General features: G+C 31.4%; 1 protein-coding gene across 1 annotated transcript; it reads left to right on the forward strand.

Moving 5' to 3' along the window:
* The first annotated feature begins 3,758 nt into the window (after positions 1–3,758).
* Positions 3,759–6,912, forward strand: LOC126661009 (cytochrome P450 81C13-like). The gene is made up of 2 exons (XM_050354758.2): positions 3,759–4,668; positions 6,218–6,912. Exons 1-2 carry the CDS (start codon positions 3,784–3,786, stop codon positions 6,818–6,820), a joined length of 1,488 nt encoding a protein of 495 aa, XP_050210715.1. The 5' UTR covers positions 3,759–3,783; the 3' UTR covers positions 6,821–6,912.
* The last annotated feature ends 10,515 nt before the right edge of the window (positions 6,913–17,427 follow it).

Raw genomic sequence — 17,427 nt, forward strand, 5'->3', positions numbered from 1 at the left:
TATTTGAAAAGATGTATATATTTGTATCAAAGGTTTAAAATAAATCTCATAAATTATTGCCCTTCATCTCAAAACAATAGTCCACTTTTTTCTTTTTTACATAGTTTAAGAAATACATTTAATGTTCTAATAAATCTCATAAATTACCCTTATCATACTCTTATTAAATATTATAACTAATTCACTTTTTAAACTAATAGCATTAAATGGTAAACTTTAAATGAGGGTAATATGAAAAAATCAACATCTTAAATTATGATTTACTAGAAAGATAGATAATTATTTGGGATAAAAAAAGAGAAAAGTGGACTATTATTTTGGGACGGAGTCAGTATATATTTAAAAGATAATGTGTATGATTTATTTCTAATATTTATTAAAAAAATTATCTATAACGCATTAAAAAATATATTGTAGGTATTTATAATGTATTTACTATGTATTTCATATCAAATATAATATGCATAACATGATCTAAAATATATAAATTATGCATCGCCAATGTACGTATTATATAATATATATTGCAACAAATATCTATCACAAATTATAATAAAAAATGTCTAAACAACATCCTAGGCACGTATTAAAGACGTATATATCATCTATTATGGATTAAAAAAATGTATTTACCATATATAAATTATGTATTAATGATGTATTAATCAAATATATTTAAAAAAATATATTGTAATCATGTATCGTTAACTAACAATTATTTACATATATTTATATCTCTAACGCATTGAACATGTATTATATGTGTTTAAAATGTATTTATATCGCATATCATATAAAACATATATGTATAACACACTTTAAAAATGTATACGTTATATATCACTGATGTGTCAATCATGTAATACATATTAAAAAAAATACCTATCACACATATATATATTATTATTTTTTTATTAAAGATACATCAGTGAAAGATGTATCTATCTAAAAAACATCTCAAACATGTATATGTAACATTTTTTAATTGTTAAAAAACCATTTATTAAAAAATATAAATAATATGTATTTAATATATTTACCATGTAGTTTATATTAAAAAAATACCTCTCACACATATTATACAAATATTATTAAATTTATCAAAATATAATACCTTTTTTTTTTTGAATTTATCAGAATATAATACATATTTTTTTTTGAATTTATCAATATATTTTTTAAATTTATCACAATATAAAAAAATTGTTAAAATTGTACAAAATATTAATTGTTGGTAAGTATATAAAAAAATTAAAAAGTAGTATTTTATCTCCATAAAATGATAAGTCATGAAAAGACTAGACCAAAATTGATAAAGGCTATATTCAGTGGGACCATTCAGGGAGATGGATAAATAAACATGATTTGATAAATAAAAAAATACTCCCTCCGTTCTTTTTAATTGTCCGTTTAACCAATATTATACATATTAAGATAATGCTCATTTTGTTTTAATTTATAAAAAAATACTAATATAACTCTATAAGTTAATAAATGCTTTTTAAATAAAAATATGAAATCATTTATCAGAGATGGATAAATTTGAAAGATAATAACTAAAATCATATTGAAATCTTAAATGGACAACTAATTAGAGATAAATATATTTTACTAAATGGATAACTAAAAAAAACGGAGAGATTATATTTCATTGTTTGTCGTCTGACGTGTGTAGTATACTGACGCATCTCGCACCTAAACACCAGCTGTTCTTTTTTCATTGGATGACCAAAAATTATAAACATCAAAAGAACATTAATTGTAAAGATTGTAAAGACTTGACATTTGAGAAAAAAATAGCGTGTTTGTAATTATTGTGTAATTGTTTCCAAATTTATATTGAATTCACACTAATCATATATCAGACCATCACATAACTGGTCATAAATAATTTTAATTTAAATAATATATAAATTGATTTAATATACAATGTATAAAATTATTATTATATATTAAAATAAATATTTTTATAATAATATAATTTTTCAAAAAAGAGAATGGGATATTTCATAGCCAAGAAAAAAAAACAAAATTGAATATATAATAAAGAAACAGGTGTAGTAAGCAACAAACATTTGAATGAGCAAGTGTCAAAACAAATAAAAAATTGAATGAGCAGGCTTGGGAAAAAAATGTTAAATAAGCAGGTGTAAAAAAATTTGAATAAACAGATAGGGGACGAGGTAATACTAGTGTGGTAATGTATGAGTACATAGAAAGAAAATTATTGTGCTTGATAAATATACAATAGAAAAACTATATCATAAGGATAAAATAGAAATGACAATTAATTAGAGATAGGTATGGAAACATTTTTTAAAACATTGAGGAATTTCTGCTAAAACAAAAGCGAGCCACTAATATAAACATTTAAATTTTTGAGCGATTTGGTATAATTTTCTTCTAAAATATTTGTAAATTTGGGGCTAAAAGTTTGTCCAATAGATCCATAATACAAGCCTAAATGTCATGTGCGTCAGTCCATAAACGACAGCAACAATGATGTCATCTGTCATAGGATGTTAAAACGTCTTCAATAAACATGGTGTCATTTTTCACTAAAAGTTGAGTCGACACTTAATACTACTTGGAAAGTCTCTTATAAATTAAAAACATTAACGTAACGGTTATTACCACGTCATGAATGTTTGTGAATATGAAAATATTAAAATATTGTATTTTTTATTATTAGATATTCTAAAATTGGTAAAGTCTGATTGTTTTGTTGTACTAATAAATTAGCTCAATTGTTACATTGAATAATTATATTAGATTGATTTATCGGGAAGACAATAATGAATATTTACTAAAATTATTAACTGAACCAATTAGTCACTGTAGCTTAGAGTTGCAACTCGTACCCATTTATCACCTATATCGACCCATTATATAAAAAATATGGATCATAAAAGAATAGTTATTGGTTAATAGGATAATAAACGGGTGAAAATCTTTCAACTCATTAAAATAAAAATAATAAAAAGATTTGACATAACAATCCACCCATGATAATCCAATGGGTAAAATTGAATTAAATGACGCATTTCAATTTAAGAGTATTTGAATTATTAAAATATTAAATAAATTTTAAATTTCAAAAATAATATTTAAAAGTCGTACCGAATCAAAATATTTTTTACTGGAAAATAATTTTTTCCAAAAAATAAATAATTTTTTCGGAAAATATTTTTTCCCAGAAAATAATTTTTCAAAAATATTATTGAAAGGAAAATAAAGTTTTTTTTAGAAAAATATTTTTTTGGGAAAATATTTTTATTGCCGGAAACAATTTTTTCCAGAAAATATTTTTTTTCCAAGACATATTGTTTCTAAAAATTTCTCTTTAAATTTATTAATTTTCACAAGATTTACATTTAAAATGTTATAAAATTTAAATTTCAAAAAAATGATTTTTAACATTATACATAAAGTGGATTGGGTTGGTTAGATTTAAATAGGATTCTAAGGGTATGGATACCCATATCAAATTAAAAGAGTTATCCATTTAAACCCCACCCATACTCATCAATTTGCCACCTTTCTAGTCTATAAATTGCAAGCGTTGTTCTTCATATTCTTACTATTAGAGGTTTTTTTTTTTTTTTTTTTATCAAAGGTGGAAATCGACTCTTTAAAGTCTCATGTTAGTTGTTAGTTACCGAGGTGTGGTTCGAACCCACAACCTCTTGATGCACTTAGAGACGCCTTAACCATTTAGGCTAGGCCCACATTGGCTACTATTAGAGGTTTGCATTGGAAATATCTAACAATTAAAGCTTTGAAATGGAAAGCTTGTATTATCTCTTTATTACCTTCTCCTTCATATTCTTACTTTACAAAACCCTTTTTCATCGCACCAAAAATCAACCACCGGCTCCATTTGCTCTGCCAATTATTGGCCATTTGCACAAACTCAGAAATAAGCCACTTCCTTTAGCATTACAGACACTCTTATCACAGTATGGTCCGATCGTATCGCTCAAATTCGGCTGTCGTTCGGTTCTCGTAGTATCTTCACCATCTCTGGTTGAAGAGTGCTTCACCAAAAACGACATCACTTTCGCCAACAGACCAAGATCAATGGCAGCCGATCATTTCACCTATAACTATAGCTCCTACGCGTGGGCGTCTTACGGAGATCTTTGGCGAACTCTACGTCGTTTCACCGTTACTGAACTGTTTTCGTCGAACAGCCTACGCAGAACTTCCGCTATCCGTGAGCAGGAAGTTTGCAGACTATTACACCGATTGTATAAAGTCTCAGCTTATGGCAAGCAAAAGGTGGACATGAAGTTTTTGAGTTCTCTTCTGATGTGCAATGTCATGATGAGAGCTACGGTTGGCAAGCCGTGTGTGGACGTCGAGGACGAAGACACCGAGGCTGAGAAGCAGTTGCTTGAGGGATTTAAGGACAGGTTCTTCCCAACTGTCGCCATGAATATATGTGATTTTATCCCATTCTTGAGGAAGATAGGTTTTAAAGGAATAGAAAAGAGCATGATAAAGACGCACAACATTAGAGATGAGTTTTTGCAGAGTTTAATTGATGAAATTCGAGCGAAGGGAATAAATAAGGAGGAGAAGAGATCGGCGGCTGAAACTCTTTTACATCTTCAAGAATTAGAACCCGGAGTTTACACTGATGACGTTATTAAAAGTATTATGGTGGTAAGCAACAATCCTGTCGAAAACTCTAAAATTTGAAACTCAAAACTCGAAGTCGGTAAGTTCAAGTTCGAGCTCGATTTTGAGGGTTTTACTCGGTAAAATAATCGGGAATCGAACTTGATAGAATTATTGATTAGACTAGCGAGTGACCGATACAAACTTTTTGTTCAGGGTCCAAATTGATAAATTTTAATAGATAATAATATATTTTTATCAAACTCAAACATAACTCTTTGGGGTCAAAAAAATGTCATGCATATGTCTTCACTTCATTAGATTTGGTATTTAAATATCTTTTATTTTGTCCAATTGCACTTAAAATTTATTTAATAATTTACTTTGATTTTTTCAAAATTTATTGTATTTTATCAAAATAAAATTTATGTAAATTATTTTTGATATAAGTATGACAAATTACACAAACTTTAAAAATAAATTATCAAATATTTTAAATACAATTATATTTATTTGCCATAAAATTTAAATCAAATGTACCAGTGTTTATTTTTGATAAAGTTATAAAATTTATTTATATCTACATACTCCATCCGTCCCAAATTGATAGACAGTTTAGGACAAATACGGGTATTAAAAAATTTATGATCCCTAGATAAAATGAGTTAACACATGAAAAATACCATACTTGCCCTCATTTAATATAGTGGTAATTTTTGTCTTTTTATGATTTTTATTGTGTTTTCAAGATATTCTCTATAATTAATGAGGGTATATTTGACAATTACTTTCTTAAACAAATATCTAGTGCCTAAAATTTAGGACAAAGAAATTTAAAATAGTGCCTATCAATTTGGGGCGGAGCGAGTATTTATTTTAGTAAGAGAGAATTAATAGTCATGTTATCTAAAAAATTCAAATTTATTTCACCATCAAAAATTACTAAGAGTTTACCATTTCCTTATATAAATTTATGAATTAATTTAAATTTCAATTTAGACGATTCTTTTAATAATAGTTACCTTAAATTTTGTCTTGTAATTTTTTTATTTAACGTTTTATATATACTTTACAAAATCTATAATACAAAAACTACATAAATGTATGTTTTGTTTAATGTAATTGATATCTATAAATTAGTGTTTTATTAAATATATAGTTTTAGAAACATTAAATTAAGACAATATTCCGTTCATGTTTGATAAATATGGAAAAATATGAAAAAATATATGTTTTGTCTTTTTAATATATGTGAAAAACAACAATGAGACTTTCAAAATGGGACAGAAAGAGTATAAAATTAAAACTATTTGTAAATTAGATTAATTAATCTAATTAACAAATGTCAATACATGTATTAGATTAATATTTGATTTCATAAATGTCAATTAAATTAACATGTAAACAATAATCACAAAAATATACATATTTAAGTTCTGTTTTGTAACTCAGAGGGACTCAGTGACCTTGTTGGACCCAACGTGTGTCCGTCACTGAGACTAGCTAGTGTGTCGAGTTGAGTATTTGATATTATAACTAGACTCGGAAGTCCAGGTCTTTGATCAAACACTGATAGACCAAATGTGTGGCGCAGCTGATGTTTATTGCAGGAGTAGAAACTTCAGCAGTTGCTTTAGAATGGGCAATGTCACTCCTCCTGATGTATCCAGAAATACTTCAGAAACTAAAAGCAGAGATTGACAATTACGTCGGACACAAGCGGTTGCTGAATGATTCAGATCTTATCAAGCTTCCCTACCTTAGATGTGTTGTGAACGAAACGCTAAGATTATATCCTCCAACGCCTCTCATATTACCTCGTTTATCATCTGAAGCGTGCAGGGTAGGAGGATTTGAGATACCAAAGGATACAGTGCTTCTGGTGAATGTTTGGGCTATGCATAGGGATCCCAATGTCTGGGAAGAGCCGTCTGAGTTTAGGCCTGAAAGATTTGAAGAGGAACAACATGAGTTCAAGTTTCTTCCGTTTGGAATGGGACGGAGGGCTTGTCCGGGTGCTGGCATGGGCACACGCATAATTGCCTTGGCAGTAGGTTCACTTATTCAGTGCTTCAATTGGGAACATGATGGATTGGACATGGCTCAACATTTTGGATTGTCTTTGTCCAAGGCTAACCCTTTGGCTGCTATATGTTGTCCCCGCCAGGAGTTCGTTAATCTCCTCTCTCAACTTTAGACGTTGTGGTAGGTTCCTTTTCTATGTATACAAGGTCGATGTTCGCGCATTACGCTGATAAAATTAAATAAAATTATAATTTTTCTTAATAATTACTTTTTTATTTAATTTTTTAAAATAACCTTAGTTTATTGTTCTTTTTAGTAAATCACCAAAAAAGGGCAGTTGATTTCTATAGACCTCATAAAACAGAATTCAGCAAAGCTTAGTTTACTGTTAATATTATTAATGTATATAGTAGTATTTTTTGAATCTTATTTAATATATTAGTTGAATGAATTGATATTTATATGATATATTATTTATAGACATGTTACTATAAAGACTTCACACTACGAATATAATAGTTCAAGGAATATAAAGAAATTGTATATACAGAATTATATGAATTTTTCAAAATAAAGAATACTCTTCTAATAATTAAGCACATCAAATGATCAAAGAAAAAAAAATTAAATGGTGAAATAACCATGACTCAAATATTGATATATGAATCATATAGTTAAAAAATGTATAAAATATGAAATTAATTTATTAAAATACATTAAAAATTATAATTTATAAATATAAATACAAACAAAACTCTTCAAATTTCATAACATATATGATTAAAAACTCTTTAAATTGCATAGCGAATTTTTTTTTTAAATTAGTAAATTTTAATTTTGAATCATTTAAATTAAAGTAAAACTTAATTTGTAATAACTTACATTATTTTAAGTTGTATAATTTAATAGTATAAATTAAATCTTACAAATTATTAAAATAGATAATGCAATGTAATTTGCTAATTACATCTGCGTGTCCCTGCACTTTTCTGTTTTTGCATATAAGGTCCCTGCACTAAAGTACCCCATTATTAAATCCCTGCACTTTAACTTCCATCATCCCAAGGTCCCTCTGTTAAGGTTCTGTTAGCACGTGCAGTACACGCGCCGTTAATGAGACTAGTATTCAATTTTATAGATTGATATATACAAATAAGGTCCCTGCACTTTTAATTTATACAAATAAGGTTCCTACACTTTAATTTTATGTAAACAAAGTCCTTGTAATTGTTTTCATATAAAAATTTATTTTAATATATATATTTTAAAAAATATATAATTTTTAATTAATAATTTATGATGTTAATGCAATTTAATTAACTTATAATGTTTAAATTAACAATAAAAATATTTTTTAAATTAATAAAAATATTATTATTTATTATTTTTATTAGAAATGGAAGCAGTAAGCTTTGTTTTGTAAGTTTATATAACACACTCAAATTCAAAATTGACATATATGAGGTTCGACGTTTGTTTACTTTTTTTTTGAGAATACGTCTGTTTACTTCTGTAAGTGCGATGTTGTTATATATTATTTAAAAAAAATCACTGGTATAAAATATCATTTTAATAATTAATAAATAATATTAAAATTAGTTTTATTTAGGTTAGTTAATATTTACTTATAAAAAATAAAAAAATCTAGTTCAATTTATTTTTTAATATAATTAAAGAATTAATTAATTTTATTTTTTATTTAAAGTTAATTAATTTATAATTTAAAGATTTAATAAAATTATATTAACGATCATTTTATCAAAATAAATATGATTTAAGTATTAGAGTACATTTCGTGAATGAGGCCCTTACTCAAGAAATATTCAACATTAGTTTAAAAAAAAATTAAAGGTAACATAAAAAATTATTAAGAAATTAGAAATTCATTCAGACTTCCGCTTGATATGTCTCCTTTAAAAATGAAAGTAGATAGCTCGAACTTGTAAGTTTATATAACATACTCAACTTCGAAATTGACATATATCAAGATCAACGTCCGTTTACACCTCTAAGTGCGATGTTATCATATTATTTAAAAAATAAAATTTATCGGTATAGAATATTATTTTAATTATTTAATAAAAAATATAAAAATTCGTTTTATTTCTCTAAGTTAATGTTTATTTGTTAAAAAAAATTAAATTCACTTTTATTTTCAACATAATAAAATAAATAAATAAATTATATTTTTTTTTATTTATAGATGAATAATAATATATTAAACATTCAGTAAGAATGAATGAAATTTTCAATAAAATAATAGATAAAAGATATAATTTTTGACATTATTATTATTTATGTTAAAATCATACCCTTTAAAAAATATTAATTTTAATATTTTATACTTAAATTTAATTTTATTAAACTAAAAATTAATGCATATTTATACATAATCCCAACATTTACAAGTGTAGGGACGTAACATTAAAAAATTAAAAGTGCAGGGATCTAAAATTAAGAAAACTGAAAGTGCGTTAACGGCGTCAACACTCGCCTTAATAGAGGGATCTGAGGATGATGGGAGTTAAAGTGTAGGGATTTAATGATGGATATTTTAGTGCAGGGACCTTATGTGCAAAAACAGAAAAGTGCAGGGACACGCAGATGTATTATGCCTTTGCTAATTAAATCATAAAGAAATCTTGCTGATTCCGTGAACCCTTCTTCCAAAGAAAACCATTTTTGTAAATCAACAAATTGGGTTTCTTTCCCAATTTATCATTCCTCATAAAGCAAACACCATTTTTTGACATTGCCGATTAATGCAAGGACCGGATATGAGATAATAGTATTAGAAACCAAGCTACAAACTTGTTGCTTCTATAATCTATACGACTTTCTTTTTAAAATATTGTGCAAGAAATGCATCTCTAACAATGTTCAAATCAAGAATTCTTTTGTAAAATTGAAAAACTTCATTTACATTACCAATTTCTTCAAAGATCTTCTATGACAAAACAAAATATGAGACATGTACTTTTAGTGTTTCAACTTTTTATAAAATGACGATATGGTGTTTGAATTTTATTTTATATCAAACTGGTGTTGCAACTTGTTGAATAATTACGAAGCAGTATATTTGCCAGAATTTAACCAGTTTTCAAACTTTTTAGTTATTTCAATTTTAGTCCTTCATCTTTAAAAACGATCAAATAAACCATAAATAAAAAATTAATTCAATAAAAAATTAATTAATTATTTTTTAAATTTTTTAATCTTTTAAATAAAAAATTAAAATACGGAATTACGGTTTCGGACTCATGAAGACCCGCCGGAGAAGGAGCAGCAGCTCCTTCTCCGTTGAAAAGGAGTAGCCTGCTCCTTCTTTGAGAAAGAGCAAGAGCGCCGCTCCTTCTCATTTTGAGAAGGAGCAACCTGCTCCTGCGCCGCTCCTTCTCATTTTGAGAAGGAGCAGCTGATCCTTCTCAAAACGGGAAGGAGCGAACAGCTCCTTCTCGAAATGAGAAGGAGCTGCTTGCTCCTTCATGAGAAGGAGCTGCTCCTTCTCACCACCGGAAAAAGAGCTCTGCTGAAGGCTTTTAATATTTTTATTATAAATTGAAAAAATTAATTTTTTATTTATTTTTTGCGGTGTATCCGTAAATCGGATAATGGTGGATCCGTAAAACGGTAGACAATGTTGGGTTGTATTGAATATTTTTAATTTTAGTAATTAATATAAATTAAATAAAAAAATATTTAATTGTTTAATTTTGTGATGAAAATGGTTTTTTTGTACAATTAATAACATAAATATCTAATTTGTATATAGGATAAAAATAAGGGATTATTTTGAACTTTTTTTCAAATGAAAAAATGTCAATTCACTATATTAAGGTAACCTGTAACTTGTTGGTGACCTGCTAAAAATACCAATTTGCAATTTTCTAACAAGTTCACACACCTATTCGTGATAAATTTTTGTTAAAAACTAACTTGTTACTCCCTCCGGTCCATAATATTTGTCGCATTTGAGAAATTTTTTTGGTCCATAATATTTGTCATGTTATAATATCAAGAGAGCATTAATTGCTATTTTTCCATGTTTGCCCCCCATTAATTTATTGAAAGAATACAATAAACAAATGAAAATGATAGTCATAAATGTAAACAAATTTCAATGTAGGATTAATTTAGTAAAAGTGTTTACAAATTGAGGCATATTAATTGTTTTCTTAGTTCTTGTGCCAAAGTCAAATGCGACAAATATTATGGACCGGAGGGAGTATTTTTTAAAAAGTTCACACACCAAAAATCTAGTAATCCCTTTTAAAAGCAACAATATTAAGCCAAATACTCCGCTTGAACCTTGGATAAATAGTAAACATTACTTCTAATAGTTTATATTCCTTACAAAGAGCATAAAATGATTGAATTGTAAGCAAACATTTTTCACGTATCTTTAAAAAACCATTTCTTTATCCACCGCCTAAAACCAAGAAACATGATTTAGCTTCAACAAATGACTCAAAAACTCTACCTTGACAACTTCTTCATTTGCACTCTTAGTAGCCCCAAGTTGAGTGCAAGCTTAAGCCAAAACGTCGAAAATAGCCGCACTCGAATTACACACTCCATAACTATCAATCAATGCATTTAAATCCTCCAAAGGGGTTCTACCAGTCACGGTCATCAAATTTCCCAAAGAAAACGCATCATATTCATAGTATAATTTCTAATTAATATGCATATAAATTATAATTTAAAAAGATTATTGAATGTCTGGTTCAATTTGATGCTAATGTCATTATCAACTTACAGTTTATAGAGTAATACCAGTCCAATTATGCTTGTGATGAATTAACATTCACATAAAAATCAAGTAGGGCGTCTTGCTTTTTGTTTCCTGCATAGAGGAAAACCGCATTATCCCACAATCTCTATAGACCGTACAAACTTCAGGAGCATAAGAAAATGAAAAACGAAAAGAAGCTCAACAACAGTATAGATTGACATTTTACGTAATTAACAATTTATGAATTATAGAAAATATTGAAGGAGGTATAAAAGGAAGAATTAAAGGTAACAGTCTGACGGAAGGAAGAGGTAAAGGAAGAGAAAAAATATAGAGGCTGGCGGTATTAAAGTTTAGTAACAGTCCAATGGAAGTTTGAAAGTTTGACGTTATTTTTCGTCCAAGAAAAAGTTGAGGAAACGAAAAGCTGAAAGACATTGATGATTAGAAATTAGAGATAACTATACATTTAAGAGATGTTAAATTAAGAGGAATAAAATGGAAAACAAAATTGTACATATGGCTGATGTAGGAGAGTCCAAATGGCTGAATATTAGCTAATACAAAATTGTAATTCAACTTTATAATGTAGTATAAATATATATGAACTTGTATATATACTACATTTTCTTACTATAATAATGAGGCACGCTTAAAGTGATTAAACACTTACAAATCCTGCCAGTGTGCCTTTGTCAGTTCCTCCTGCTCCTTCGATTTATGTTAGCCATCTGAGCCTTCATCTATTGTTTTTGGGCTTTCCGTCTCCATTTGCATCTCAGCCTTTGGCCCAGCCAGACCCCAACATTCCTTTTCTTTTGGAGGGTTTTAGCTTCCTAGATACTCCCAATGGGGATAACTTTGTATAACGTTTTGTTTTGTAGGCTCTCATTAGCCGTTACTATTACCTTCATGAATTATCATATTTTCGTTTATCTTTACTTTATTTCTTTTTCTCTGCTGGCTTTTTGTTATTGTTTGTCTTTTGTTTAGGATTCTTGGTGGAATGTTTCCAATCATTTTATTGTGTCGGTTTCTGCTTCTTTTTGTGTGTGTGGGGGGACTGTTCCCCAAATATTTTGGTCGTTGCCTTTTTTGTTTTTTGTTTCTTGATGAATGTTCCTTAGATATTTTGGCCGTTGCCTTTTGAGGAGATGCCTCTCAAATGTTGGCCATTGCCTTTTGAGAGATGTTTCTCAAATGTCGTGGTTGTTGCCTTTTGGGAACTGTTTTCCATATGTTTTATTTGTCTATGCCTTTTTGTAGCTTCTGGTAAACATTTCTTTGTGAGCTTTTTCATTCATGATATATTTTGAGATGTTCTACATTCCAGAATCTGGGTACTTCTTGTCCCTATATTGTTTCTAGGCGGTAGGATCCTCTTCCGGTTGTCTTGATTACTTGGTATGGTCCTTCCCTGTTGCTTTCCAGCTTGCCTACTCCAGCATTGCCTTTGCGTATCTCAGCATCTCTCAGAACCAGGTCCCCCACCTTAAATTCCTATGCTCTTACCCTCTTCTTGTGATACCTTTCCGATTAACTTAGGTAGACTTCTACTCGAATGTTTGTCGAATGTCTTCTTTTTTCCAAGGGATCCTTCGATAGTCGCAGTTCTTCTTTATTTGTTTCTTCGTTATAGTGTTTTATTCTTATCGTGGGCATTTCAATTTCTACAGGGATGACTGCTTCTACTCTGTATGTAAATTGGAAGGGCGTTTCTCCTGTTCCTTTCCTTGGTGTCGTTTTGTATGCCCAAACTACGCTGTGTAGCTCCTCTGTCCAGTTGCCTTTTGCCTCATCCGACCTTTTCTTCAGTCCTTTTCCGATTGAAATGTTTGTAACTTCCATCATTTCCATTGGTTTTTGGATGTTCCACTGATGTGAATTGCAGGTTTATTTCCAGGTTCTCACAAAAACCTCTGAATGTAGCGCTATCAAAATGCTTCCTGTTATTTGTTACCAGCGTCTTGGGTACTGTCGAACCGACATTACTACTTCTCTCCAAAAGAACTCCTCGGCTCTAGCTGCGGTCATCGAAGAAACAGCCTCCACTTCCATCCATTTGGTGAAATGGTCGACTGCTACAAAGATGAATTTCTTTTGGTTCTTCGCCGTTGGGAATGGTCCCAAGATGTATATTCCTTATTTTGCAAATGGCCAAGGACTGTGTGTTGGCTTGGTCTCTTGGGCGGGTATATGTGATCTATCTCCATGCTTTTAGCATTTATCGCATTTTTTTACCAGCTCTTTTGCGTCTACCTCCATAGTTGGCCAGTAGTATTCTTGCAAGGATACTTTCCTGACCATGGCAGTTGGTCCCTCGTGAGCTCCGCAAATTCCTTCGTTCACTTGACTCGGGATGTAATGCCTTTCTCTTTGCGATACGCATCTGGACCATGTCTGGCTTGCTGTCGTTCGGTACATCGTTTTTTGGTAGATTGTGTATCGGCTGGCTGTTCTTTTCACCTTCTCAACCTCTCCTTTGTCACCTTAAGTTTCTCCCATCTCAAGGTATCTCTAGATTGGCACCTTCCGTTGGTCTATCTCTTGTATATGGTAGCTTGCTGGTGTATCGATCGTTGGTGTCAGTATTTCTTATTTGACCTCCATATGTTGGAACTTGTCATTTTCCTCTGAGGCGGCTTTTGCTATCAAGTCTGCTTCTGCATTTTTCTCTCTCTCAATTTTCTTTATTTGCCACTGTCCTCCTCTCTTTTTGATTTCTTACAGGAGTTCCTTTGCCATTTTATGATATTTTATCAGGTTTTCTTCCTTTGTGGCGAATGTTCCCTCGATTTATCCAACCACTAACTATGAATCACAGTAGATCTTCAAATTCAAAGTTCTTACCTTGGGCGCTAATGCTAATTCGGCTATCAGCGCTTCATAATCGGCTACATTATTTGTTGCTGTGAAGCTCAATTCGCACCTTGTCTGGGCCTTTAAGGATGAATCCTACTCCCTTTTCATTTTTTGCCCCGTCGACGTATAATTCTCATTGCTCTTTTACTTCCGTTTCTGGTTTGGAATAGCCAGTTAGCCCCGCCACAAAATCAGCTAGGACCTGAGCTTTCATCGCTTGTCTTGGCTCATTTCTAATGTCGTGCTCTGTTTTATCAACCATTTGACTAATCTTCCCGAGATTTCAGGCCTTTGGAGAGCTTTGCTTAGCAGTTGGTTGGTTCATACGACTATTAGATGTGCTTGAAAATATGGTTTCAGCTTCTTCGCTGTTGTTGTTAGGACTAGTGCAATCTTTTTGATTTCCTGGTATCCATATTCCGCGTCCTTCATGGTCCGACTTACGTAGCATACAGGGAGTTACTGGCCTTCCTCTTCTCTTACTAGAACCGTTGCAATGGTGTCTTTGCATACCAAAATGTACAGTTAAAGGATTTTTGCATCTACAGGCCGGCTCAGTAGTGGCGGTTTGAGTAAAAATTTCTTCAAGTTGTCGAAGGCTTGGTCGCATTCTTCGCCCCACTTGAATGTTTTTGTTTTCAACGTGTTGTAGAACGGGAGGCATCTTTTTGCTCATGACGAGATGAATCTTCCTAGTGCCATCACTCTGCCATTCAGGATTTGTACTTCCCGTTGATTATTCGGTGGGCTCATTTCCAGGATGGCCTTAATTTTCTACGGGTTTGCTTCTTAGTGACGCCATATATCCAAGAATTTTCCTCCTTCTAATCCAAATGTGTATCTCTTTGGGTTCATCTTCATGTTGAACTTGTCGAGCACTTCTATCATTTTCCGTAGGTCTTTCAGGCGATCCTCCTCGCTTTTTCTCTTCACTATTACGTCGTCGATGTATACTTTCATTGTCTTACCAATTTGATCTTTGAACATGTACTTCATCAACTGCTGATATATCGCACCAGCATTTTTTAACCCAAACAACATCATTGTGTAACAGTAGTTACCTTCTCGGTGATAAAGCTTGTTTTGATATGATCTTCTTTCTTCATCGGGATCTCATTGTATCCTTGCGTCATGTCTACCAGGCTATACAACTTATAACCTACGGTAGAGTCGATCAGTTGGTCGATGTTGGGTAGGGGGAAGAAATCTTTCGAGCACACCTTGTTTATGGTTGTGAAGTCGACGCACATGCGGTATTTTCCGTTCGCCTTTTTCACCAAGACCACATTACTTAACTATTTCAGGTATTTGACCTCCTCAATGAAACCTGCCCCAAACAGCTTCTCTACTTACTCTGCTATTGCTTTTTGCAATTCCTCCGAATGTCTTCGCTTCTTCTCTCCAACCGGCTTCATAGTTGAGCTGACGTTTAACTCGTGGCATGCTACTCCTGGGTCTAACCTCCTAATCTCCGAAGCCTTGGTAGCGAAGGTTCCTTGGAACTCACGAAGCACCTTTTTTATTTCACTTTCTGTTGACCTTCTCATGTTGATGCCGATTTCACATTCTTTCCTCCATGGATTTCCTAAAACTTCGTCTCTCCTACTGGTTCTGTCTCGATTCTTTGCATGTAAGTTTGAGTATTTTGTCTTTGGGCAGCAACTCAGCCAACGCCAAAAGATGACATATTTCTTCTTCCTTTTGACTTCATGTGACTAGCATCGTTCCCCTCTTCGTAGGGATCATCATTCTCTTGTTCCTGGTGTCGACGGCCGCTCTTGACTCGTAGAGAAACAGTCGTCCAAATATCAGGTCATATGGGAGTTTCCTCTTCACTATCCAAAACGGGGAGGTAATCATCATTTCCCGCCCTTCTGAATCTTTAAAGACCAAACGACCTCCACCACTCCTATCGCCAGGAGCCACCCCCTATTTTTTGCAGGTCTTTGAGTTGCTTCTTTATCCGGATCAGGCTCCCTCATGTGGTTTGGTAAGCTTTATCCGTGATTATATTGGCGTGCGCTCCTGGATCTACCGATATTCTCCGGACCTCACGTCCTCTGACTTCGGTCGCTAGTACTAGTGATCCATACCGTTCCATTTGATTGAGGTCCGGAGTTGTATTGCATTCAATCGTTGCCAAGACGATCTTGTTCCGCTTGTAACCCTATCTACAGTCGTTCGTACTCATTCCTTTCCTCCTTTTGATAGCTTGGCATTTTTCTGGCGCATCCATCTTGGCTAGGCTTCAGGCAGTGCTTGTGGGTTTATTTAGTTCTGCCGTTTATCCCCTCTTCTACCAATAGAATTTGTTTTTTAGAACTGAGTTCCAGCAGACGACGCCAAATGATAGACGTGGGGATATACAAAGGATTATTGTAGGGTTTCTAATATAGTTTCGAATTAAAGGAATGAGCTTCAGATCTTAATTGAGTAATAATGAGGTATATCTGAGTGTCATGACCGAAAATCCAGCTGTCTTTGGTGATTTGGGATGGACCTATTTATAAGCGAGCATGCGTTCTTTGTTTTTTTAGGCGATGTGAGATTTACGTGCTCCGTGGGCTTTGTAATCTCTTTCCATCATGAAGCCATTAATTTATTTAAGAATAAATATTTGTAGTTACTATAAATAAATAAGACTTTAAATTATATATTTCTTATCAAAGGTAAACTATTTACGTTAGTAGTTAGTCAGAATTTTTAAACCTTTAAAATGGTCTGAAACAACTGGCCCTATTGAGACCTCAGAAATGCACTAGAGAGCCTTAATTATGTAGAGTACTAAGCCTCACTAACAACCTTAAATTACATATCAAATATAGAAGATGACCTATCAATTTAGAATTAGGACATTAAAGGAGTAGAATTTATGTAGGGAAATTATATAACACTACAACTGTGCCATGTAGTTTGCGCAACAAATCAATGATAAATAATAATTAATATTTTTTTATTTTAAAATGATCATGGACTTATTAGCAATATAAGAGCAAATTACTATAAAGTTCTTCACATTTGTCAAAATTAACAGTTTGATACCTGTTATTTAAAAATTAAATGATTTGCTACCTCAGCTTTAATTCTGTCAACGATAAAACCCTTATGTTAGTTTTTCCTGTTTAAATTGACGATCAAACAAAGAAAATTAGTCAAAACCCTAAATGAAATATGTAAACCTT

Source organism: Mercurialis annua, linkage group LG8 (assembly GCF_937616625.2).
Source record: "Mercurialis annua linkage group LG8, ddMerAnnu1.2, whole genome shotgun sequence".
NCBI classification, from domain to species: Eukaryota; Viridiplantae; Streptophyta; class Magnoliopsida; order Malpighiales; family Euphorbiaceae; genus Mercurialis; species Mercurialis annua.